The following is a 25,921-nucleotide window of genomic DNA, read 5'->3' as shown; positions in this document are numbered from 1 at the left end:
AAAAAGAAGATCTCATTATGAAAACAAGCACAATCATGATTATACACAATACATGAGTAGTATTTTTCTTTGAATCATGTAATATTATTACTACTATTCATGTTTCGCTGCATCTGTTTCCTGCTGTTGTTGGCGGTGGAGCAGATCCGCCAAACTCATGGGAAAAAATCGAAAGCTTCAGGGGAATTATCTCAAAGTGAAAAATGATTTGAAAAATCTGAGAGGAGAAGTCATAATGACAGTATTTGTTGATGATGCCATCCAAGAAGCAACTTCCATGATTAATGTTGTTTGTTTGTTTAAGATTGTGATTTCTTTCTTCTCCTTTCACAGATCTAATCTAGGAGAATGAAACTATATATACTACATATAGAGTTGGAATCTGCCCGTTTTTTTAGGTTTTACTTATCATCCTTTGATTTTCAATTTATAGTTTGATCAAACGGCTGATCCATCTATCTAACTGACCGTGATTGCTGACCTAAATATGTGTTTTGAAAGGTTTTCGACGGTAGGATCATTTTGTAAGGTGTCATCTAAGTAATAATCTTTGGACATTTTGATACATCCGAAAGGCACCAAAACATTTTAATTTTAATGTTCAATATTAAATCAAAGCCTGCTTCTGTCCCCTGAAACTCAAGAAAATGAAGTAGATCAGATGGGTCTGGAGACACCATAGACAACAACAAATGCAAATGGGTTCAGCTGGCAGTCCAAACAATGAGTTACTTAAGTGCCTTAACAACAACGAAGAAAGCTCTCCTTTTCCTGCATACGGTAAACTATTTACAACAATCTCCTACTGATCGAACATCAACAAAATGTACAATAAAAAGCAAGATAGGTCAACTCCAAACTTAATACACAGCAGATTCATCGAAATGGGATTTTTGGCAGGTTTTTGTTTCAGCTGTGCTTTGTGGAATTCTAAGTAACCACACAGAAATTGTGAACACATAAATCACGAAGGCATCTATATGTTCTCCAACAATGTTCGCACTCTATATACATACTCGTACCGATGAGATGATTGCATTGATTTCTTGGCTCAAAACCTTCGGGTATATCATAGCCTCATCTGATATCATCATTAGAGGCGTTCACATAGAGGAAGATAAAGAAAACGTAGTATAAAAATAGAACTCGTGGAGTATCAAATGAAACCTAAAGTGCTGAAATGTAAATAAGACTGAGATTTACGTGGTTCGGCACTAAGGCCTACATCCATGGGGTTGTCGTTTCACTATGCATTAGATGATTACAGAGGTAGTCGAATGACTTTGGAGTTTCCATAGGTCAGTGAATTGTACAAAGATAAACTTACACTCACAATCCTTCTCTCTCTCCTCCTCTCTCTGTTTTCCGATCCCCTCTCTCTTGGTGGAGAGGGGGTATTTATAGGGTTAGAGTGTGGGACCCGTTTCTGAGGGTCGTTGGAACCTTATCTTCTCGTGCTTTGTGTCCATCACGCGGAGGTCTTCGTTCATTGCTTGATCACGCAGAGTCATCTTCGTTCGTTCCACGGGTTGATCGACACGTATACTTCTCAGAGTGTTTAATGCGGGTAGTTGAGACGCATGCTCATGTCAGACAAGTGTCTTCTTCCCCTGTCACGTCCATGTCAGTCAATCTTCTCTTCACCGTTGATCTTGGCTTCTTTTGGGGATGAGATAAAGTAACTCTTCGGGAGTTATTTAGTGCTCCGCAGTACATCGTGTTCTTGGTACATCTTTTAACTTCTGCCCTTGGATTTGTTCGGGCAAAGATCCGACGTCGACGGGATGGGCTTCTTGGCTGTGGGCGTGTGTCATCATGTTTTGATGACTTGGTCCGCATGCTCTCCACGTGTCTTCTTTCATACACGTGTTTGATGATGAAATATGTACACAAAATTTTCCCCTTTTCTTCGGGCTTGAGTGTTTAGTGGGAGCATTGAAGAAAACAGACGTTACATATTCTTCCTCTCTCCTAATAACTTCTCCTAGATACTTGGGCATGTTTCTTACTCGTGCATTAATTGCTCATTTAATGGGCACGTTTCCCATTCCTCTATTAACTTCCTCCTCTTTCTTTCGAGTATATTAAGGAGAGGAGAAAAATTAATTTCATTATCCTTGAAAATTAATTTCATTCTCCCTGTCAGTCTTCATTCCTTGTTCTTCAACCATTAAATTCTCTCTGCCCTAGCATTAATCACGCTCGTTTCTTCTTTGTTTCTGGTTTGTTGTCTTCTTTTGGGATTTTGTTTGTGGTGGTAAGGTTTCTTTTCTTCGTTTCTGTTGTTTTAAGTTGTGTTGATTGTGCTGATTGTAAATTTCCTGCTGCTGTCGTACCTTGTTTGTGATGAAGAACATCTTTTGATGCATGTATGCTAGTTTGCTCCTGTTCTTCTTCTCAAGTCGAGGAGGCCATTGTTTCAATTGTATTGATTGAGCTTTTAAGTTTAGGGATTTAGGGTTTTAGGGTATACATGCATGTATGCTAGTTTTGTGGTTTTTTGATCTTTGGTGATGCCCTCGTGTTTTCTTCTAACTTGTTTTTGTTGTACCTCCTCGCAGCCATGTCTGACCGTCCGCGGCTTCCTTATCAAACTCCGGCTTCTAGTCTACCGAGATCCCCTCCACGTAGGGAGTCTGATACATATCCACCTGGGGGAGATCTCTCTAAATTGTTGCAAATAGATCCCCGTGGTAGTAAAGTTTCTTGTTCTTCTGGGACGAAGGCCTCTCCTCCTAGGAAAGGGGATCCATCGAAGGGTCCTTCCGGGTCTCGATACGCTGCCGGCCGTGCTGCTTCTCTTCCTCGTGATGACTCTAGGTGTACGCAGACACCTCCTCGTGGTGGCGCCTTCGATATTCCCCCTCTTCGTTCTATAGTGCCCGTGCAGAACCCTCTGCCGCCGCCTCCAGTACTTTCTTTCAAAGGGAAGAACTCCAAAGGTGGTGTGCCGAGAGCTGAATCGTATAAGAATCCTCCTTTGAAAATAAAAGCTTCCGAAGCTTTTGTTGGTTCGTCTGATCCCGCGGAAGAGGATGAGGCTGCCCCGGTGATGCGCAGCGTTTCGGTCAGCAAGAAGAAAGTCACGTTTAAGCATATTGACCTTGAAGTTTTCAAGGAAAAGCATGAGCTTCAAGCCTTCGAGGTTCGTTTCTATGCCCCTGAGGATGATATTACTTACGAGCTCATCTCGAAGTATCAGTTTGATGAGTTTCACCTGTTGACTACGGTTGGAGCCTTCGAGGCGGGCCTTATGCTGCCGTTGTATAAGTCTGGTGATTCCTTTTATTATGATGTGCTGGCTGGTCGTGAAGGCTCTTCCACCAATACTCACAGTCGTTCCGTGTCGCAATTATCGGGGAACTATCTCCGTGCACTGAGGGAATGTTATCTGTGGAGTAAGGGGGAGACAACGATGACATTTTACGTTCCAAATCCCGCTGAGAGGGAATGGTATACTCCTGAAAACTTCAGCAACTCCTTTGGGGATTATGTCAATAGTAGGAACCGTAAACCGTGGAGTGTTAGACTTCGTAACCTTGCTGCTCCTCGGGGCGAAATTCGTCTTTTAAGTGAGGTGAGCGATGCCAAACTGAAATACGTTCCAGGCACCGAGGGGTCGGGTCAGTGGAAACTTTTCCCTCTCGTGAAAGGATCAAGCGTGACCATGATTATGAGTGGCACGCCACTGTTATTGAAATTGTTGGTCCTTGGGCGTATGGTTGGATTCCCGGTCCGCGCGGTTGGCGTCCTTCTGAGAGTAGCAGGCCTCGTGAATCTCCTCCTGCTCGTTATGGAGATTTATGTCCTTGACGTTTAAATTTCGAAGGCATGAACTTTCCTTATGCTCTCGACGTTGTTGAAGGAGACGAGGAGGAAGGTTCTGGTGCTATGCTTCCACCGAAGAGTGCCGCTACTGCCAAGGTATGGTTATTGCAAATTCTGTCCGCGCCCCTCCTTTTTTTTGAAAATCAAACTGTGTTTGAGGAAATAACTCTTTTTTTGGAACGTGTATTGGTTTGTAGGTGTCGAAAAAGAAAAAGATTGGGCCCAAGCAGTTTTCTACCATTGTGACGGGTGAGGCCGAGGTTCATGAAGAAGTTACCAGTCCAGTGAACGAAGAGTTTTCCGAGGATGAGGAAATGTCTGATGGGGAAGAACGCATTGATACTTCCCCTCCTGATGTCGAGGAAGAGGTTGGTGCGGGTTGTGATGGTGTTGAAGGGAGAAATAATACCGCGGTGGCTGACGGAAGTGTCATCGCGGACATGTCTGCTCCTGCTGGTGAGGCTGCGGAAACTCTCTCCACCATTTCTCAAGAGTTCTCCTTTGACAGGATATATTCCGCAGGGGAACTCTTTGACGATGCCCTCGATTTTCCCGAAGACTTTTATTTGCTTTCCCCCAATGATGATTGGGATGTGCTCGGGAATTCTGGTAAGGAAGATGCTGCTGTTCAGAATGAGGGCGCAGATGATCACAATGCATGTGGTGATGCCGAAACTTGTGCCGATGGGGCAATGTCAGCAAAGGGGAAATCTGTGGTTGACTTGCCTTCCGAGGATTTCCCTAATTCGCTGATGTTTGAGGGTGAGGATGCCATACTGGATTGGCTCAAGAAAAAGAGTTTGTTGTTTGTTTCTCATCCTGCCCCGGTGGTTGCTGGTGAGAAAGATTCTGATGCTTATACCCGTCGGATGATGGAACTATCTTCTGAGGCGCGTGTTGCTGAGATGTGGGGGAAAAGCTTGAGTGTTCCAGAGGCTACCCTCGTATCGGACCCTCCCTCTTCTGTTGCTAAAATGATGGCCATAGCCGATGGGTACCAATATGGTTTTCCCCATCAGCGTGTCTTGGAGGTAAGTCCTCGTACATATCTCTTCGTGACAATTGAATCCTTCGGTGTAATAATGTTTGCCGTTTGATGTGTAGATGATGAGGAGTGAGCATTGTAACCATGTGTTGTATCAATTCTTTAAAGCGAAATCTTTGAAGCTGGAGGCTAAGCTCCGTCACAGAGAAAAGACATTATCTGCGGCTGAGGTGGAGATAAAAGAACTGAAGAATAGCCTTAAAGAGAAAGAAAGGCTGGGTGAAGCGGAGGCTGGTCTTCGTTCAGAGCTTGCCGCCGTTCGCGCTGAGTTAGAGCAAACTCGCGGCAAAGTTTCAGCTTTCACAGGTTTGGTTCTTCTTCATCTTTTATCCATCTTAATTCCTCTCTACTACTTTGTTGTTCTGTCTGAGTCTCCCCACCCTATCTTCAGTGGGTGGCGTTCCCGAGCTGATATGGCTTCGAAACGAAAGGGCACGGCAAAAATCTCGTATCAAAGAGCTGGTCGAAAAAATTAAGAGCGAAGCCAAAAAGTGGGACGCTCGAGCTGAGGGATGGCGCGCAAAGCATGTTCAGATGGTTGATATGCAGAATCTGTATAACCATGACCGTACTTTGTTCAATGGTACGCTGCTGTGGACACGTGAGAATCTGCGGGAATCCCGTGAGCGTACTTCGTTGTTAGAGTCTAGAATACATCTTATGGAAGAGGAATTACAAAAGGCTCGCTCCCTTCCTTTTCCGGGAATTAAGGAGAGTATGATGTGTCTTACCAGAGAAAGGGACGATGCCAGAGCCGAAGTTGGGGCTCTCAGCAAAGCCCTTGCTGCGTCTCGCGCTGAAATAGCCCGCCAGGCTGAGTCTGAGAGGAATCTCGAAGTATGTATGTACAGACTTAGCAAAGGGGTAACAGAGATAAACAACGAAGTCAACCACCTTCGTCACATGGATTCGATGAAGCAGGTAGAATTAGATGCCAGTCAATTTACTCTCACTAACCTTCAACTAGATTATAAGAAATTATCCGATGAATATGACTATCTTGACGAAGCGCGAGATGCGGTTGTTAATGAGTATGAAGAGGCTTCGGCTTGTGTTGAAGGTATAACCTTATTTTGTCGAGTGTGATTGTGTCTTTTCTGTGCTAACTCCCTTGTGTTGTCTTTTTCAGAACTCGAGGGACAACTCCGCGCTACAAATGAAAATTTTGAAAAGGCTCAATCTTCCTTAGCGCAGCAGGAAGGAGATACTAATTATTTTAAGAGTCTGGCGGCATCCCGCGAGGAGGCCGTTGGTGCTGCTTCTAAAGAAGTGAGTCGTCTATCGTCGTTGTTATCAAAAGCCCACCAGCGGACGACAGTTATTATGCATAAGGCTCGGTGTCAATTGGCGAAGGAGACAAACAAGATGATGGCGAAGATTGATCTTGGCCTTAAGACCGAGAATGGCCTCGTCAAGAGCTATCCGCGTCGTCCTGTACCTGCCTCCTTGCCTGGCTCCTCGGGACCCTCTTCTGGTGGGAGCGTCCCTTCAACTCTTCGGAACAACCCTGCTGATGGGGCGGCATCTTCTAAGTAGAGACCACGACATTAGCCATAGATTTTGCTAGTATTTTGTAAAAAGAATATTTTTGATGTGTGTTTTTCCTTGAATTGGCCTTGCCGCTTTTTGTAACCAACCTTTATTAAATGGATCCTTCTTTTGATATACCTGCAATATCAGTTTGTTGTTTATTTTAAGCATTGTGAGGAAGGACACTAAAAACAAAAGAAGAGTGTTTTAAGTGTTTGGGTGCGATACCGAAGGGAGGTACCTTCGTGATCTTCTTGAGACCTGTCAACCCCTTGGCGAACCCTGGGACAGAGGATTCCCAGACGGTGGGGGCCGAGGAAACGTTCTAGGATATGGGGTTAAAATATTTACACACCCATTTCGTCGACCCGTTGCCTTAAGATTGGTTGGGTATCTCTTTCTGCTGGGTGCCTTCCCCCTGGTCTTACACTCATGGACACTGATGCGGGAGCCCTGAGAGATTGTAGATTAACTACTTTCCCCAATATTTTTGATAAGTTTTGTTTACTTGAATTTCAGAAAGCTTGTTTGATTGATAGGTTGAGGCCTGCTACTCCTCGTCCAGAGATAGAAACATGTAGAGCGGTTACGCTGCCTTCTTCTTCTGGTATTCTTCACGCAGATACAAGGCTGCGTTGCTCCTATGGGTAGTATGGTTTGAGCCACTTAGAATTCCAAGGATGCCGGAGGACCTCGCCTTTCAGATTGCGAAGATAGTAGGAACCTTTTCCCGCAATGTCGTGTATTATAAAAGGTCCTCCCTATGTAGGTGCTAACTTTCCCCATTTCTTTTCTCGTTGATACTGTGGGATTGTTCTTAGCACATACTGCCCCTCTACAAAATTTCGAAGCTTTACCTTTTTGTTGTACTCCCTTTCTAGTCTTCGTTGATAATTTTCCATCTTCTGCAATGCTGCTTCCCTTCTTCCTTCCAGGTCGTGCAATCTCTCTAACATCATGTCTGTTGTGAGATTTTTCTCCCATGCTTCGATCTTTGTGGTTGGCATGAGGATCTCTGTTGGGATGACTTCTTCAGCTCCATTAGTGAGGAGAAACGGGGTTTCCCCAGTGGCAGATCTTCGTGTTGTCATGTATGCCCATAACACATTGTGCAACTGTTCACACCATCTCCCCTTATGTTCGTCTAATTGCTTTTTGAGGATAAGGGCGAGGGTCTTGTTAGTGGCTTCCGCTTGTCCGTTGCTTTGAGGGTATATGGGGGTGGATTTGTTCTTCCTTATTTTGAAAGTATCGAAGAGCATGTCCATATTTTTCCCCTGTAATTGCTTACCATTATCGGACACGATTTCCGCTGGTATGCCGAACCTGCAAATGATGTTCTGGAATATGAAAGTAAACACATCCACGTCTCTGATCCTGGCTAAGGCTTTAGCTTCCACCCATTTACTTAAGTAGTCCGTGGCTACTATCAAAAATCGTCTTTTCCCTGATCCTTCGACGAAAGGCCCGACGATATCTATGCCCCATTTTGCAAATGGCCACGGGCTATCTACAGAATTTAACGTTGTTGCCGGCGCGTGTATCTTTTTGGCGAAACGCGGACATTCTTCACATCGTCGGGATATTCTTGCGGAATCCTGTATCATTGTGGGCCAGTAATATCCTTGCATTTTTGCTTTGTCGGCTAGTGATCTCATGCAACTATGATTCCCTGCGTCACCATAATGGATGTCGTTTAGAATTCGATGCCCCTATTTCCTGGACAAGCAAAGTAGTAATGGTCCGAGGAAGGATTTCTTGTACAGGACCCCATCCCGAAGATCATATCTTCCTACTTTGGAGAGTATTTTCCTGGCTTGTTTATGATCCGCGGGTAAGGTTCCTTCTTCGAGAAACGCATGGATCACATTTCTCCAATCATCTTCGTTGCTGAAATCTTCGTCTTGATTTGCTCTTGACAGGATATCTTCTTCGTCAAAATCTTTATGGATGTCTTCTCCTACCTGGTCTTCGATATTTTCTTCCACTGTATCTTGATTGGTAGCGAAGGATAATTGCGATGCAATCGAAGGCTCGTATACCCTTGTTATTTTAATAGCTTCGACGCTTTTGTCCTTCAGCATGGATGATATATATTCTAGGGCATCCGCGTGCCTGAGATCCCTTCTGCATAAGTGCCGGAACTTGATGTTCGGAATTTGTGATGCCAATGTTTGGACCAAGGCCATGTAAACTTTGAGGGTGTCGTCGTACACATTGTACTCGAGCCCTATTTTCCGTATGACAAGCTGCAAATCACTTGTCAGTATTACATCGGTTACCCCCATCTCTATTATTAAACGGAAGGCATGTACGACTGCCTCGTATTCGACGATGTTGTTAGTATGCTCTTTGAATTCTAACCTGAGTGCATGTACGATCCTTTCTCCGGTTGGGGTAGTGATGACGATGCATATTCCTGCTCCTTCTTTATTTTTGGAACCATCGACGAAGACTTCCCATTGTCTTTGACTCGCGGGTTCGAGGATATCCATTGGATCCTTGCTTTCTTCGTCGGCTTCTGGTATTCCCTTAATCTCTTCGTCGTTGTCCAGGGGGAGGTATGCTAAGAAATCCGCCAAAACTTGGGATTTTCGGGAATGTTGAATTTCATGAATGATGTTGAATTGGTCCAGGTGGGTGTTCCACTTGGCTATTCTGCCCACTTTTCCTGCGCTTTTGAGGACTGCTTCCAGTGGTGCTTTGCATGGGACCCGGATGAAGTGAGTTAGGAAGTAGGTTCTCAGCTTTTGAGTATCCCATACCAATGCTATGATAAGTTTTTCGATCTTCGTGTAGTTCCTTTCCGCAGAATTGAGGGTCTTACTGACATAATAGATAGGCCGTTCTATCTTCGTATTGGTTTTGACCAACACTGCGCTAACTGCGTCTTACGTCGCTGCTATGTACAATGCCAAAACCTCATCAGGATCAGGCTTCTGCAGGATTGGAATTGAAGCCATGTGTTCTTTGGTTTTCTGGAAGGATTCTTCGCATTCTGCGGTCCATTCAAACTTACTCCCTTTTTTGAGAATATTGAAAAAATGTTTGCAGTTGTCCGAGGATCGGGCAATAAATCTGCCCAAGGATGCTATGGACCCATTGAGCTTCTGCACCTCTTTTAAATTCTTCGGGGATGGCATTTGTACTATGCTTGAATCTTCGCTGGGTCTACCTCAATGCCCCTTTTTGTTACCAGATATCCGAGGAACTTCCCTGAAGTGACACCGAAGGTGCATTTGTCTGGGTTTACTTTCATGTGATGATTCCTCATTGCTTCGAAGATATCTCTCAGATCCTGATGGTGATCTTTGCGCAGCTTACTTTTGACGAGCATGTCATCAACGTAGACTTCTAAGGTACTAACAATCCATAGCCTGAAGATAGCATCGACCATTCTTTAGTATGTTGCCCCTGCGTTTCGAAGTCCAAAGGGCATTCTAGTGTAGCAATAAAGGCCATGTGGGGTGTAGAATGTTGTGTGTAGTTGATCTTCTTCTTCCAGGGCTACTTGGTTGTAAACAGAATATCCATTCATGAAAGACAGCTCTTCGTATCCTTCTACTGCTTCAACCAGCTGATCTATGCTTGGCAGGGGATAGCTGTCCTTTGGACATGCCTTGTTGAGGTTAGTAAAATCGATGCATATCCTAACCCCTCCATTTTTCTTAGGAACGACGACCATGTTGGAGATCCATGTAGGGTACTTGACTTCTTTGATGAACCCCGCTTCTAGTAGTTTCCGAAGTTCTTTTTCCACTGCCTTATGGTACTCCGGTGCAACTTTTCTTATTTTCTGCCTGAAAGGTGGCGTGCCTGGTTTGATTCGCAGCTCGTGTTGGATTATTTTCGGGTCAATCCCTGGCATATCTCCTAGCTTCCAGGAGAATACATCCGCGTATTCTTTAAGTAATTTGGTTAAGGAATCTTCTCTTCTTTCGTCCATTATGGTCCCTATTTTGATCATCTTCGGGTTTTTTCCGTTCCTATGTTGATTTCTTTCACGGGATCTACTGGTGTGAACACCGGCTTCGGATCCCCGAGGACTGGGACGTTCTTTGATTGCTATTTGGTATGTTTTTGTCCTTTGTTGGCTGCTGAAGTACCTGTTTCTGTGTTTAGGACATTATCATCCTTTGTCGAACCCCTCCCTGTGGTTTCCTTGAAGAACATGTCTATGGCCTTTTCTTTCGCGGCTTCTTTATTTTTAATTCTTCGGGTTTTTCGCTGCTCTTCTTGTTCGTTGTTGATACGATCCTGAGTGGCTTGGCACTCTCTTGCAGAGACCCGATCTCCCTTGATTTCCATCACTCCCTCAGGTGTAGGGAATCTGAGATATTAGTAGTAAGTTGCCGCCACTCCCTTGAGTTTATGTAACCACTTTCGTCCAATAATGGCGTTGTAGGGGGATGGGGCGTCAACCACGCTGAATCGTGTTTCTACTTTCATGGGTCCGGCGTTAACCTGCAACACGATGTCTCCCAATGGCTTCGTGGGTGCTCCATTGAATCCGTAGATGGTGTAATAAGAGGTCATTAGATGTTCTTCATGGAGTTTCATTCGTTTGAATGCGTCGTAGAATAGAACGTTTACTGAGCTTCCCCCGTCTATGAGGATCTTTTTGAGGTTACATCCAGCCACTGGTAGTGTTAGGACCAGGGGGTCGTTATGGTCTTCCATATCTTCTTCGATATCTTCAGCGTCGAAGATAATAGGTGAGTCCATCCACTCTTCGTGCTCGTCCACTTCTACACCATCAATCTTATACAATTCGCAGCGGTCCTCGAACTGTTTACGTAGTCTCTTTCCTATTTGTGTTGTAAGTGAGGGCCATGCGGCTTCAGAACACGAGATGGTGTTGATTGTGCGGTTCCCCTCTGGAAGTTGGACTGGATTGGTCCGTTTGGATCTATCCTCGGCGACCTCCTTTCGTATGTAACGTTGGAGTTCGCCAGCATCAATCAGTTTTTGGATCATCATTTTGAGGTTTTTACATTTCTCGGTCTGGTGTCCGTTGAAGCAGTGATATTCACAGTAATCTTTAGACTTCTCGGTTCTTGGGGGATGTTTTCCCTTAGACCATGGCCACTCCTAATTTTCCCTTCCTTTGATCTCTCGCAAGATCCGGGCATAGCTAGCATTGAGCTTCGTGTAAACTTGATCTTCGAATTTTCGATCGTCTTTTCGTCGTTCATCCCTTCGTTCCTTCCTATCTTCGTGAGGCCGTTCCATTGAGCTATTCCTTTTGACCCCATTGGTTTGTTCTGCGGAATTGGTACGGTGAGACCTCTGCGGGTACGCCCTCGGGTTTTCACGCTGGATTTCTTCAAGACGAGCGTGTTTTTCAATAATTATTCGAAGATCTCCTTCTGTCTTAGGCACGCTTCCATGAATCTCAACAAATAGTGGAACCATTCGGTCTAGTCCCCACTTGTAGCAGTTGATACTTACCACTGGGTCCACACTTCTTATGGCTTGGCAGATCTTGTGTTATCTGTTAGTGTATTCCCTCGTGTTTTCCTTGTAGCCAATTGCCAGCGAAAAGAGATTATCCATTCCGGTGTTAACAACCTTGTTATACATGTAAGTTCTTAAGAACTTTTCTGCTAGTTTATCGTAGGAGTGGGTCGAGTCCGGCGGAAAATTATCAAACCAAGACAATGCCGATCCCTTCAGGCTTGATGGGAAGTATCTACAGAGTACGGCGTCGTTCTGACTCCATCTGGCTAAAACACGGTTATAATACCGAATATGTGCGGCGGGATCACTGGATCCGTCATAGCATTCGAAGGTCGGGACAGGGCACTTCAGCGGAATAGGGGTGTTGGCCAGGCGATGAGTTAGGGGCGTGGAGTTAGCCTCTCTCATGACCTCCTCTAACCTTCCCCCGCCTTGTCTAGTTTTTAACTGCCTGACCTCGGCCATCATTTCATCACGCAGCTCTTCCATCGCGCGGTGGTTCCCTACGCTCTTCTGCTCGTGATAGTCTGACTCTGCGTCATTATAATCCGAGTCGGATGCTCTACTTCCCCTAGACGCGTCTCCATTAGCTGGTACGATGACTCTTCGGTCTCGATTAGGTTCTGGTGCCTTTGAATTGGCTTCATCAAGTTGTTGGCTGGTCTTCATGCTTAGGTAAATCCGGTATTTTAAATCTTGGTTTTCTCTGGCCAGCAGAGCTACAGCATCTGCGTAAACCTGCTGGCTCTTCTTCAGTTCTTCAAGCTCAGCCATCAGTCGATGTGATTGGTTTGACCCCTGATTGGGAGTCCCAGCTCGTGCTACTACGGTCATGGTGCCTCCTTCTTCTACGGTCTGCACTAAAGGTGGTAGAGGTTCAGCTTCGATTGTTGGCATTTCCAAATCGGGTTGAGTGCCCATCTGCGGTGTTAGAGCCGCCGGCACAGTTTGATTCTGATCGTTTGTTGATGGCATTCCGAAGGTTGGCGGGTGCGCGGGTTGATGTGTAAAGTGTGGATTCATTGAAGTACATGGAAACGCGAGAAGAAAGATCCCTTTAAAAATGCATGTAGATCCTTTGAAAATTTACGAAAACCCACCGGAAAGACAGGTCCGTACGAGATCTAAAAAATGTAAATCCATGGATCTAAGCAATAAATCTTCTAACCAGTTTAAACTGCTTCGATAGATACTGCCGGAACTATCGAAGATAACGGGTGCGTTTTTGAATATGGTAAAGTTAACAAAAGATAAAAACTGTCAGAGCTAATGAAGCAGCGCAATCATATGCTAGTTTAAGATGAAATCACAGGATAAGATAAATCTTTTACCGGGACGAAGTCCCTGTTTCTAGCGCCAAATTGTGAACACGTAAATCACGAAGGCATCTATATGTTCACAAACAATGTTCGCACTCTATATACATACTCGTACTGATGAGATGATTGTATTGATTCCTTGGCTCAAAACCTTCGGGTTTTTCATAGCCTCATCTAATATCATCACTAGAGGCATTCACATATAGGAAGATAAAGAAAACGTAGTATAAAAGTAAAACTCGTGGAGTATCAAATGAACGTAAAGTGCTGAAATGTAGATAAGACGGGGATTAACGTGGTTTAGCACTAAGTCCTACATCCACGGGGTTGTCGTTTCACTATGCATTAGATGATTACAGAGGTAGTCGAATGACTTTGGAGTTTCCATAGGTCAGTGAATTGTACAAAGATAAACTTACACTCACAATCCTTCTCTCTCTCCTCCTCTCTCTGTTTTCCGATCCCCTCTCTCTTGGTGGAGAGGGGGCATTTATAGGGTTAGAGTGTGGGACCCGTTTCTATGGGCCGTTGGGACCTTATCTTCTCGTGCTTTGTGTCCATCACGCGGAGGTCTTCGTTCATTGCTTGATCACGCAGAGTCATCTTCGTTCGTTCCACGGGTTGATCGACACGTATGCTGCTCAGAGTATTTAATGCGGGTAGTTGAGACGCATGCTCATGTCAGACAAGTGTCTTCTGCCTCTGTCACGTCCATGTCAATCAACCTTCTCTTCACCGTTGATCTTGTCTTCTTTTGGGGATGAGATAAAGTAACTCTTCGGGAGTTATTTAGTGCTCCGCAGTACATCGTGTTCTTGGTACATCTTTTAACTTCTGCTCTTGGATTTGTTCGGGCAAAGATCTGACGTCGACGGGATGGGATTCTTGGCTGTGGGCGTGTGTCATCATGTTTTGATGGATTGGTCCGCATGCTCTCCACGTGTCTTCCTTCATACACGTGTTTGATGATGAAATATGTACACACAATTTGCCCCTTTTCTTCGGGCTTGAGTGTTTAGTGGGAGCATTGAAGAAAACAGACGTTACATATTCTTTGCCCACAGCCAAATTGTGGGCAAAGAATATTTCATCCTCAAACACGTGTATGAAGGAAGACACATGGAGAGCATGCGGACCAAGTCATCAAAACATGATGACACACGCCCACAGCCAAGAAGCCCATCACGTCGACGTCGGATCTTTGCCCGAACAAATCCAAGAGCAGAAGTTAAAAGATGTACCAAGAACACGATGTACTGCGGAGCACTAAATAACTCCCGAAGAGTTATTTATCTCATCCCAAAAGAAGCCAAGATCAACGGTGAAGAGAAGGTTGACTGACATGGACGTGACAGGGGCAGAAGACACTTGTCTGACATGAGCATGCGTCTCAACTACCCGCATTAAACACTCTGAGCAGTATACGTGTCGATCAACCCGTGGAACGAACGAAGATGACTCTGCGTGATCAAGCAATGAACGAAGACCTCCGCGTGATGGACACAAAGCACGAGAAGATAAGGTTCCAACGGCCCACAGAAACGGGTCCCACACTCTAACCCTATACATACCCCCTCTCCACCAAGAGAGAGGGGATCGGAAAACAGAGAGAGGAGGAGAGAGAGAAGGATTGTGAGTGTAAGTTTATCTTTGTACAATTCACTGACCTATGGAAACTCCAAAGTCATTCGACTACCTCTGTATTCATCTAATGCATAGTGAAACGACAACCCCGTGGATGTAGGCCTTAGTGCTGAACCACGTTAATCCCCGTCTTATCTACATTTCAGCACTTTACGTTCATTTGATACTCCACGAGTTTTACTTTTATACTACGTTTTCTTTATCTTCCTCTATGTGAATGCCTCTAGTGATGATATTAGATGAGGCTATGATAAACCCGAAGGTTTTGAGCCAAGGAATCAATGCAATCATCTCATCAGTACGAGTATGTATATAGAGTGCGAACATTGTTTGTGAACATATAGATGCCTTCGTGATTTACGTGTTCACAGAAATAGGCAATTAGCCCTAGATGACAAAGGTGATGCGATAATTCGCATACTGTTGTAATGGGCCAAAATAACAGTATAGTAGTCCAAAAAACGGTTTTGTAAGGTACTACCAAATGTATATTTGTAGGACTAAGCTTAGACCAGTTCACCAATAAAAGTGCAAGATCAACACATAACAAAAGCCGATCGTATATATTCAGATGATACGAAACCCTAGAGTTTAAATGACTGCTAACCACCAATTCGACTGTAACCCTAGAGTTTGCAGTGTCGCAGTAACAAAACAAAAGTACGAAATTTCAGGGTGAACAAACCCTTCCAATTTGGTACCAAAATGATGTCGGAACCAAGTAGCTCAGTGCCTCCTTACTAAGTGATAGCCACAAGCTCCTTTTCGTGCATGAAGTTCAACCTTTTCTTACTTATAAAAAATCAGCCAACTATACCAGATCCTAATGTTGGTAGAGTGTGAGTATCTTGCTTGGATTGCAGGAAAACCAATCTAAGACTTAGCCGCATGAGTAGAATTTAGGTATTTAGGTGTTAAGATTAGCTTTGTTCTACATCCCGCCTTTGATGTCACATCCAAACTGTCTACACAATTCAAAGAGTATGTTTAACTTTGAGTCATCTATTAGGTTCATGCCTACTTTTTTGCAATTTTGTGCTAGCTACATTCATGTCGACTGCGGAACAACTACATCAATTTAATCTGCTCAAATCAAAATAGAGGAATGGAGAGATCCTATATCAGCTAGAAAGAATTAAGAGCCTTTGATAACAGCTGTCCAGGTGCAAAAAGTACATGGGCATTTTTACGCTCTCTCTCTGTTTCATTCTAAACAGCAACATTCCCTTTGCATACAGTGACAAGGTTCTGCCTGCTAGTGTCAGCAATTTCTGTTGTTTTCCTATCCAAAGCATGGTTTCTCTTCGATCTAAAATCACACACCAAATCTCAAAATGACAGCAGTAGTAATGATATCAGTTTAGAACTAAGAATTGAAATGATTTTCTAGAATGGTAGGAGCATAGGACTACTGAGAAAGATCTCCTTTTCCCCGATATTTCCTGACTAATGAAGATAAATTCTCTCATGTTTCCTATCTAAAGCAGTGTTTTTCTTCGACTGAACAAATTCAACAACTCAAATCACAGACTAAATTCTAGACAAGAAATGATTTTTCCAAGAAGGGTTAGGAGCCTAAGAATTGTCAGTAAAGCTCCAGGATCCAAAAATATTTCCTGCAAATACTTCTTAAACTGAGTTTATTTCTTTGGAAGGAAGGAAGTTACAAAAGTAAACCACAATATTGCACAATAAACAGAGCAATAAAAAGTTAGAAGAGTAATTCATACATGATATTATATAAGCACATAGTCTATTGATTTATCTAAAGCTCAAAATGCTTAATATATTCAATGAAGGTAAAGTATCATTTACACTTACCTAGAGATCTCTTACTTTGTTCTGCAGCTTCTTCAGTTAATGACTGTTTTCTGTCTCCTCACTTGAACTTTCAGTGTTTTCTGTCTCCTCACTTGAACTTTCATTGTTTTCTGTCTCCTCATCACTTGAACTTACTCTTTCACCAGATTCCATTATTTTTGTATACTTTTCTCCCAATACTTTCAATGAAACTAAAGTATTCTTGTGAGGGATTGCTTCAGAAATATGCTTGCCAAAACTCACCTTCATTTTGGCAGGTGAAGCTTTTCGATTGTAACTGTAAATTCTGCTATCCTTATACCACAGAAGCCTACCACTCTTCGTAATCCCAAATGGTGGTAATATGTGAATGCCGAAACTAAACTCTTTACACCAGTTGAAGTCGCTATTATCTTTATTCCTCTTCAATAACCATATGTGAGCACGATAGTAAGAGGGATAATGGGTAATACTTAGAAAATTACCTAAAACCCCTAAAATAAGTCCAGATTCTAGAATAGTACATGCTGCAAAACCAGGTAGTGATGGGATCTCACTAAATTTTTCATCAGTCAGATGGAAAACAAGAATGGTTCCTTGGTTGTTGTTCGCCCAATGAAGAGCTCCATTTGCAAACACACCGGTCGTCTAACATATGTCAGGTTTATGTCCATTGTTCCCACATTTGTCCATCCATTGCCACTGCCGAGAGTGTAAACTTGACTTCCAGAATTCGTACCTGTATCGTTGCAATAGATCCTAACAACCTTGTACTCATTGGTTGAAAGACTAAAACCAAATCCAATCCCTGTGCAACTTCCTTCACCTTTTGGAAGGAGAATGTATTCTCTGGTGATTGGATTACAGATGATATAGCTATCAGGTTCCCAAGAAAACCACGTCGACGATAATTCGAAGCAAATCAACCCATTATACGAACCAACAAAAAGATTATCATCCTTAAATGGAAGGTTTAAATCCATCCATGTTTTTCTACGAAAGGGTGTCTCATGACAATTCTCATCATACTCAGAATAATAGAATTTTTCCCCCCCTTTGATCACAAGTCGTAATAATAAAATTCAACTTACGAGAATCATCATCAGCATAATTAAGATGGTTCAAGTGCTTTTGGGAGAAGGGTGGAAGATGAACAACATCTCTCCAGATTTTGCAAACCAATTTAGACTCCAAAGCAGATTCGGTTGGTAACCTAGTGAGAATTTCAAACATGATCTCTTTTGGTAGATAGTTAAACCTCCCCTTGATGAAATCCATAGATTAGTGAAAAGAGTTTCAGTAATATAATAGCAGAAGAGACAGAGAGTGAACTGAATCAACAAAACGTGTTTTTGACATGACCGTTTTTCACGGAAAAAAACAGTATTGTTTTTCGGGTAAGCGTTTGACGAAACGGTTAATAACGGTTGTGTTATTTGCCATTTTTTCGGTTTTGATTGATGGATTACTCCTTCTGGGATACATCCACCCGAACCACCCATTTCACTTTTTTTTTTTCATACAAGTGATCTGTAAAATGAATAGAGAAACACACCTCTCTCGTTCTCTCAAGAATTCAACTGAGTTTAATTTTAACTTAGTTTTCAGACATTTGAATAATTGTGAGTTCAGTAGATGAGGGAATCAGCAGGGGAAACACTAGGGAGATTGCTGAAAGGAGAGATTAAAGATGAGGAACTGAAGAAGCTGATAAAGTTTCAATTCGAGAAAAGTCTGCAATGGGGTTATAAATCATCTCATCAAGAACAACTGATGTTCAGCAGTGTACATCACCTGAATAACCAAGTCTAGCTTCCTAAATAGCAGCACTTCACCTAGTTGGTCGGAGGTGACGATGACTGTAAAATGAGTCACTGACAGATGGCCTGAGCTTTGAGGTCATGCTGCAAAACTGTGAAACCCATCATCACATGACTTGATCTGTACAACTTGGTCGGCTATCACCATAAAAACAAGCTTTAGTAGCTACTTATGATGACCAGTCCAATGACCATGATTTTATTTGTTTCTGTGACTGACGAGTTCTATTTTAACTTCTAAGATGTGAACAAGTGACATTTACATTTTACATGCATACAATCAGATAGTCTGAAAATCTCAATTTCCAGTGTAGCCTTAAAGAAGATGGGCATCTCAGAAGATTAAGACAATCAACAAGGAAACCAATGAATTACCAACTGAATTCTCAGAAGCAGCTTCTGGAAGAAAAAAAAAGTATCAAATCAAGGTACAAGACAAGATTTTCATACATCAGTTGTGTGCTATGTTTTCCATCATAATTCTCATTATTTTTTAGAACAATGAGTGCAGTGGGTCTTACTTCAAACATGAATCAGCAACAGTAGACGAAGCAGAAGAAGCTTCCTATGAATTATACTGTGAGCGAGCACAAATCAAAGATGGACAAACTGTTCTTGACATTGTGGTCTAGTTCTATACATTGCTCAGAAATATAACAATAATTCACAGGCACGAATCAATTACTTACTCATGCAAGCAGAGTAAGTTTCTTTCAGAGTATGACATTGTAAATCATAGAGGATACAACCACCTTATAAGGCACCCTCTTTAAGATTCGGTTCTCCGTAACAACTCTAATTACACTGGCCATTAGTAAGCTTGAGCTCATAGAGGTACCTTCCCATAGGAAGCTTGGGCGGTGATGCCTTACTAGATAGCCAACACAATATGAATCTGACAAGAGATATGATCGACTACTTATGATTGAACTCGTAGAGGTGCCTCAAATTGATTTCATAAGCAATTGATGCCACATAGAGTCCAGTGTTGGCTATCTAATACTTGAGAAGCAGTTTCCACTTTAGGTAACTAATAATACAGCTAATTAATAAGTGCTAACGTCAACTATTATCTAGAGCTAGCTTTTCTATTCATAAATCTTGAGGAAAATGGTCTTCTCTTGGTCCTCTGTTTAGGGCTAACTGCGTAACCTCCTCTGCCATTTTAACTCTTCCAGATTAATTGAGGATGACGATTGCCTTTCATATGTGATCCATGAAATGGTATCTCATAAAAGGAATGTGGTTTGAAAGAGTATGTTCTGAGAACTAAGGCGTCACGGTTCAACAAATGACTGGAACCAATATGGCAATATCGCACTGTCTAGTTCTCTAATAATAAGCATGCAGTGTCTTAATTTATGTCGTAAACTCTATTTTCAACTCCAAGACGGTTCATATTCATAAGACAAAGTTTGCTTCCTTATCCAGCTACTCTAAATAGGTTATGAGCACAAGATAGTAACCAACTCAACAAATGGAGATGAGCATGTCATGGTCAAGTTAAAATCATTGCACGGCTCTTAGATTTAAAAGATGTTCGCAATGACAGTGGAACATGCAAAAGAGATGAGGATGATTTCGTGTTTGGCTAAATTAGATAAGGACAGAAAGTATAGCTGAAAATGAAAATTAAGCAGCAAGATGGACAGTGCTTTACTCATGTACCACTATCAGAGTTGTGCAACTAGTAACTGTAGACGTGTGAACAAAATCAATTCATGCACATCATTAGAAAGATAAACAAAGAGTCATTAAGTATGTTTGTTTTGCATTTCATGATTTGAAGTAAAATGTGGACATAAGGAGATACTAGGAATTTTATTACTATTGCTACTTAACCCTTTTACAGACACTACTGACAGTAGAAATTAGTTAGCCATTGTACTGCTTAAGCACTGACCGGTTTTCCGTTCAATCTTGGGAAAGGATCTTGCTTGCTGAGGACGACTACTTTGCTCTTGTGTGCAAAGTAACCTTTCATGAGGTTTTTGTATATTAATATCGCCATTATACATTCAACCTGAAAAAGTGCAGCAGATGTTTTATCAGAGAGGAGTGGGAGGGAGGGGAGGAGCGAGAGAGATATGGAGGAGGGAGGGAGACAGTACCTCATCGACATCCATTTCAATTTCTAGACATTTCAAGGCCTTAACAACCACATCCAACTTCACCTGGTGGGCCCTGCTTGGGTCCCGTTGCTTTTGGATAATATAGCTGCAAAAATGCAAGAGAAAATATTAGATCTGAACTTTTCACCAGAGTGAGACATTTTAAATGATCTGCAGATACTTACATTTTTTTCATCAGTCGCTGATAAACTTGCAACTCGAGCTTCTCCAAGACAAGATATACCCCAGATCTTAAGAATCTATAAAAAGAAAGAAAAAGAAGAGATGTTAAAACTGTGAACTTCTTAACTGCTGTAAAATACAAGAAAACAGAAGTGGTGAAACTACCTGTCTTCGTGATCTTCGAGTGCACGTCGAAGAAGTCGAAGGTCGCCTTTTTTTAATGCTTGAACAACGTTAAAGTACTGCGAAAGTAGAATCAAAAGTTGGAGGTTGGCTATACATTTTTACTCAAATAAAATCCCATCACTATGGCAAACTCATATATACCCAGCTTAAAGATATTACTATAAGCGAAAAATTGTAAACATAAGATTTAAAGTTAGAGCGAGAACAAGGCCCTACCTCAACAAGGTTATACTTTTCCAGGAGCGACCTTTTGGGCAAAATTCCTATTGAAAATTTGACAGGTATAAGGTATTTCAGGATCATTCTGTTTCATGAATACCAGAACAGAAGCTTGGTTAGTAAAATTTTGCACACAAAGTTAAAGCACACATGTATCACCGATAAAAGAAAACTGGGGATGAAATCATTCTCAAACGTGAATATCTAACATATAAAATGCATTTTTACAATGAACTCGAATAGCACTGCATATCAGTATTATCTCACTATCACATCACTTTTGACAGCTAGAGGAGAAAAGGATCTAAAGATCGTAAGCTTAGCCAAGAATAAGTTCAAAAGATTTGCAGATTTTCTTGAGCACAAATGGAAGCCAAGAGTAAGTTCAAAAGATTTGCAGATTTTCTTGAGCACAAATGGAAGCCGAGAACAAGTTCAAGATCTGCAGATTTTCTTGGACCAATTGATTTGATGCAAATAGAACTTGAATTGCTTTGAAAATACATTAGCAGGCACACCTGAACCAAACCTTATGTTCGTTTGACTTCTGGGGTTGCAACGACTTAACGCGTAAGTGAGTTTTTGATCAGCCTGCAATTTTCCAAAGAAGTGGAATTTCATAAACAACATTTCTGAGATACAAACTTCTAATTTATAATTACTTCATGCATAAAATTCCTATATTCATTATTTTCAACTAGCTAAGTATCTTCTATATTATCCAATCACTATTGGATAATATAGAAGAAGCACTGATTGATGAGAACAAGTCTAAGTATCTTCTATGAAGAAGCACTGATACTTAGACTAGCTAAGTATTTTCAACTAGCTAAGTATCTTCTATGAAGAAGCACTGATTGATGAGAACAAGCCTAAGTATCTTCTATATTATCCAATCACTATTGGATTTGTTTTCCCTTGATCACATTAGAAGTATTTCAACAACCATATACTCCTATAAATGTCAACTTTGCCATATTGCACCAATGAAGAACCAAATATCGGTAACTGACAAAACATTAACACATAATATCCACATAAAATAAAATCTCTAGTAACCTTTTTTTTTTGATGCAAAAAATCTCTAGTAACCCATCAAGCCAAGATGAAGTCCTGACTCATGGGAGAAACATCAGATGTAACCCCTTCAAAGATATTTCCTTCTCACAAGCAAAATGTAATTAAGAAGCATAAGGAAAAAGCAACGACGACGGACTATTTTGGTCACAAACATAGCGAATCACTTACAGCAAGAAAGTTCTCATTGTATACTTCCAAGCGACCTGTATAATACATGTATGTGACCTGTGACAAAATATCACATGAATATCAAGCAAGGAAGGCAGATATTGTTTGAAACTAATCATGTCACGCAAGTCAAGACATTAATCAATGAAAGAGTTGGTCTTGATATAATCAATTCTTACCTTGTCTCTGACAGGAAACTCCTCGAAGTCAAAATTGCGGCCAGTTTCAATGCTTCTGATCACACTTCGACAAAGATGCACAGTCCCAAGCTGCAAACAGATAACTTAAAGTAAATAAATGAGCTTAAATCGTCCTTCATGGATCTACCAGAAGCCAACTTAAGGAAAAGAGGCGACCAACGCTCCATATTGTTGGAGAGTACGTTGAGTCAATAACTGAAAAGTGAGGTAACTGGTCTACATGGGAGTGAAAGTTCACGCTTACTATTCAATGGATGCATAATTGTGAGGTCGAGGTTGTAAAAAGCTCTAATGTATCAGTCTGAAAATTTAAGTTGCTGAGTTCCATAATTCCTCGATCACAGCAGCAGTGTTCTTTTTAAGAAAACTAACATTACTGGCTTATCTGGGGAAGGGAAAAAAATTTAGATGTAGTGTTGATGTTCTAGCAGTATCAAATCGACCTTCTTTTAGATGTAGTGTTGAGGTTCTGCTAGATGCTAGATCTTCGATGGTGTAGTCTTTTGTGGGGAGCACTACATTATTCATATTTTACACGACACCTTCTATACACTAATTTAATATTTCTATAAACCTATCCCAGGATAGGGTATAGCTACTTATGTGTAAATTCTAATGTTTTACATATGTGCAGCACAGATTCTCGATTTTAAAGACAAGAATTACCTTGAAATAAACTTTGAACAACTGGCAAGTCACGTATAAAGCTCCGATACGTTTAGGACCTTTCCCCTACAAAATGAAATCCATGAGCATATGCAGCTATGAATCAGTTAAAACAAAATTTCTTACCACACAACAAATTTATTTACACACCAGGTGACATGCACCGTTGATGCAGGGGGCATCAACCGTGTTTGTTTGCGTTCTTTTTTTTTTTTTTGCTATTGTATTATGAAAATAATGCCAAGGATTTCAAAGTAAAAGGGATATACAGACAAAAAGGTGAAGCTGTGAACGACTCGTATTTCAAAATTACCCTTACTGGTGACAACTGGAGCCATTAAATGGATAAACATATTTTCTCCCTAGAAATCAACATGAGGCTTTCCAATCATACCAGCCAAAGAAAATCCACGCAGAAAAGTTATTAGATGCCAGTTGCTTCAGATGCAACGTGGAACAAAAGGTACAACTATATCTCTCAGTTGAAGATACGAGAAAAAATCAAGACTTCATTAAAGGTCTAGAAGTTATTGATGACACGATCCTGTAACTGCCATAACAATATAATGACATGATCCGAAGTCTAAGTGAATGAGAGCAATGAAAACTGAAAATGTGCCCATGCCTTTGTGGTTCGATAGTAATATTAAGTAATAGCACACTAATAAATTATGTAGGCATGTTTAAAGACTAACTTAAAAAGTTAAATTCTCTCATCTAAACATCACTGACTACATTCTACAATAAGCAGAAATCTGGGGTATCTAAGTATGAGAAACAGAAATAAAACACCATTGAGGGCAATTGGAAACTGAAAATGTGCCCATCCACTCTTGGTTCTACCATGAATGGTCCTCGATATCATGTATAAATACCAAAGTTTACCTTGCCTTAACTTTCATGGCTACATTTTAATTCTGAAACATCTAATTCTGAGAATTGAAGCAAAACACTATCACGCATTCAAAAGATCTTCAATTCAGTATGTCAAATTGTAACAATAAGAAACCCAAACAAGTATTAAAAAGTAACCCACCGCAAGAGCTCCAAACACTTTCATCAAGAACGAACCAGCTGCCTTCAATTTCTCCGGGTTTTTCCGAAGCGAAGCTAACTCTTTATCAGCCTGTAAGCAAATCCAAACACATTAGAACTCGACTCTCAATCAAAAAAAAAATTACAAAATTTAAAACAAAATTCACTTACCCTTTCAGCAAGCACCCTAATTTCATAAGCAACAGCATACAATGCTTCCATAGCCCAAGCAGATTCCCAACTCCTAAATTCCTGAAGAAAAGCACTACAACATTCTACATTTCATCAACAAAACCTCATATTCAAACCCTAAAACCCTCAATAAAATCAACACTCAAATTCAAATCAAAATTTCCACACATACTTACTTAGCAGATTTCTCAAGTGAGCTATAGGCATCAACAAAATTCCCAGATCGATAATTCTGTATACACCGTAATAACGGAGCAATAATTTCTCCAACTGGCTGAGTAAATCTATCCGATTGTTTAATCAATCTATTCGCATCCTGTAACAAAAATCAAAACTGTTAATCAAAATCGTAAACCCAGAAAAAGCCCTAAGTTAATTTCACCTAAAAGAGGTAGATTAGACCTGAAAAACATTGAGGGCATCACCGAGAGAAAGGAGAGAAGATGAGTTTGAAGAAACTGATAAGAGTTGTTTCAATGAAGGACCATCTTCGTATGAGATTGAATCTGAGAATCTGTTTAAGTAATCGTTTATTCTTCTGTGTGATTCTCCAATGCTTAGATACGCCATTGAAATTGATTCTAGGGTTTAGCTCTCTCTGGAGCTCTGCTGTTTTGTTTTTGCTTCTGTGTAATGTGAGCTCTTCTTCTATTTTGTTCGATGGAAAAATAGTCAAAGGTTAGTCAATGGTACTAAAGACCGGTTTTGGTCAAATTGGGAATTGATTTAGAGGGTGTTTTGCACGATTGCTAAAGGCCGGTTTTGCTAAAGGCCCGGATGCCATTTCAATAGTTGTTTTTGGACTTAATCATGTCAAAAAGCTAGAAGTTATGGCTTGTTTGGAATCTTTGCTTAAAAGTCGGAAGCAAAAATATTTTGCTTCACAAAAAATTGATTTTTTATTTCTAAAAATTGTTCTTGGAATTTTATGCCAAAACTAATTTCTCGCTTTTAAACAGTAACTTTGACTTCGGAGGTTGATTAATGCTTTTAGAAAAAATTGATTTATACTTTTAAAAAAGTAGAAGCACTTCTGTCGATGGTGTCGAACACCCTCTTAGGAAGCTAAACTACACTATACCATATGGAATGATTTGAGACACATTGATATTTGGGTTCGAGACACATATAAATATATATCTTTAGTGCTTCCATTCTTATAAGAGTCTCAAATCAATTATATGAGTTACTTTAATTCTGATTTTTCAACTACTCTTAGGTTTAGTTTGGTAATGTTGCGGCTTTTGTAAAAGCGCTTTTCTGCTGTGTTGTGTTGCGCTGTGTAAAAAAAGCAGTTAAATGTTTGATAAACTAGATACTAAAAACTAAAGCTGATTAAAAAAAATGATCAAATTGTGTTTGATAAAATGTAGTTCACTTATTCTATTGTAGTTGTAACAAATGACAAAAACAAACATAATCTTTTAATATAATT

At 41.2% G+C, this 25,921-nt stretch overlaps 1 protein-coding gene across 1 annotated transcript; it reads right to left on the bottom strand.

Annotated features, from left to right (window-relative positions):
• Nucleotides 1-20,128: 20,128 nt before the first annotated feature.
• LOC113295224 (enhanced ethylene response protein 5-like) lies at nt 20,129-25,103 on the bottom strand. Its single transcript, XM_026543573.1, has 13 exons — nt 24,889-25,103; nt 24,663-24,802; nt 24,466-24,559; nt 24,296-24,385; nt 23,260-23,325; nt 22,573-22,662; nt 22,394-22,450; nt 21,675-21,736; nt 21,143-21,230; nt 20,906-20,982; nt 20,743-20,817; nt 20,558-20,663; nt 20,129-20,469 (listed from the first exon to the last, which is right to left on the bottom strand). Exons 1-13 carry the CDS (start codon nt 25,054-25,056, stop codon nt 20,338-20,340), a joined length of 1,245 nt encoding a protein of 414 aa, XP_026399358.1. The 5' UTR covers nt 25,057-25,103; the 3' UTR covers nt 20,129-20,337.
• Between the last annotated feature and the right edge of the window lie 818 nt (nt 25,104-25,921).

Source organism: Papaver somniferum, chromosome 7, assembly GCF_003573695.1.
Source record: "Papaver somniferum cultivar HN1 chromosome 7, ASM357369v1, whole genome shotgun sequence".
NCBI classification, from domain to species: Eukaryota; Viridiplantae; Streptophyta; class Magnoliopsida; order Ranunculales; family Papaveraceae; genus Papaver; species Papaver somniferum.
Note: the sequence above shows the minus strand (reverse complement) of the source record. Positions and strands in the feature narration are given on the sequence as shown.

Bases quoted from the DNA above. Each gene is read 5' to 3' on its own strand.
- LOC113295224 (XM_026543573.1), bottom strand. From the start codon at position 25,056: ATGGCGTATCTAAGCATTGGAGAATCACACAGAAGAATAAACGATTAC. The intron at 24,803-24,888 runs GTCTAATCTACC...TTTTTGTTACAG, and splicing joins ATGCCCTCAATGTTTTTCAG to GATGCGAATAGATTGATTAA. The intron at 20,470-20,557 runs GTACTGTCTCCC...GCACTTTTTCAG, and splicing joins TTGAAATGGATGTCGATGAG to GTTGAATGTATAATGGCGAT.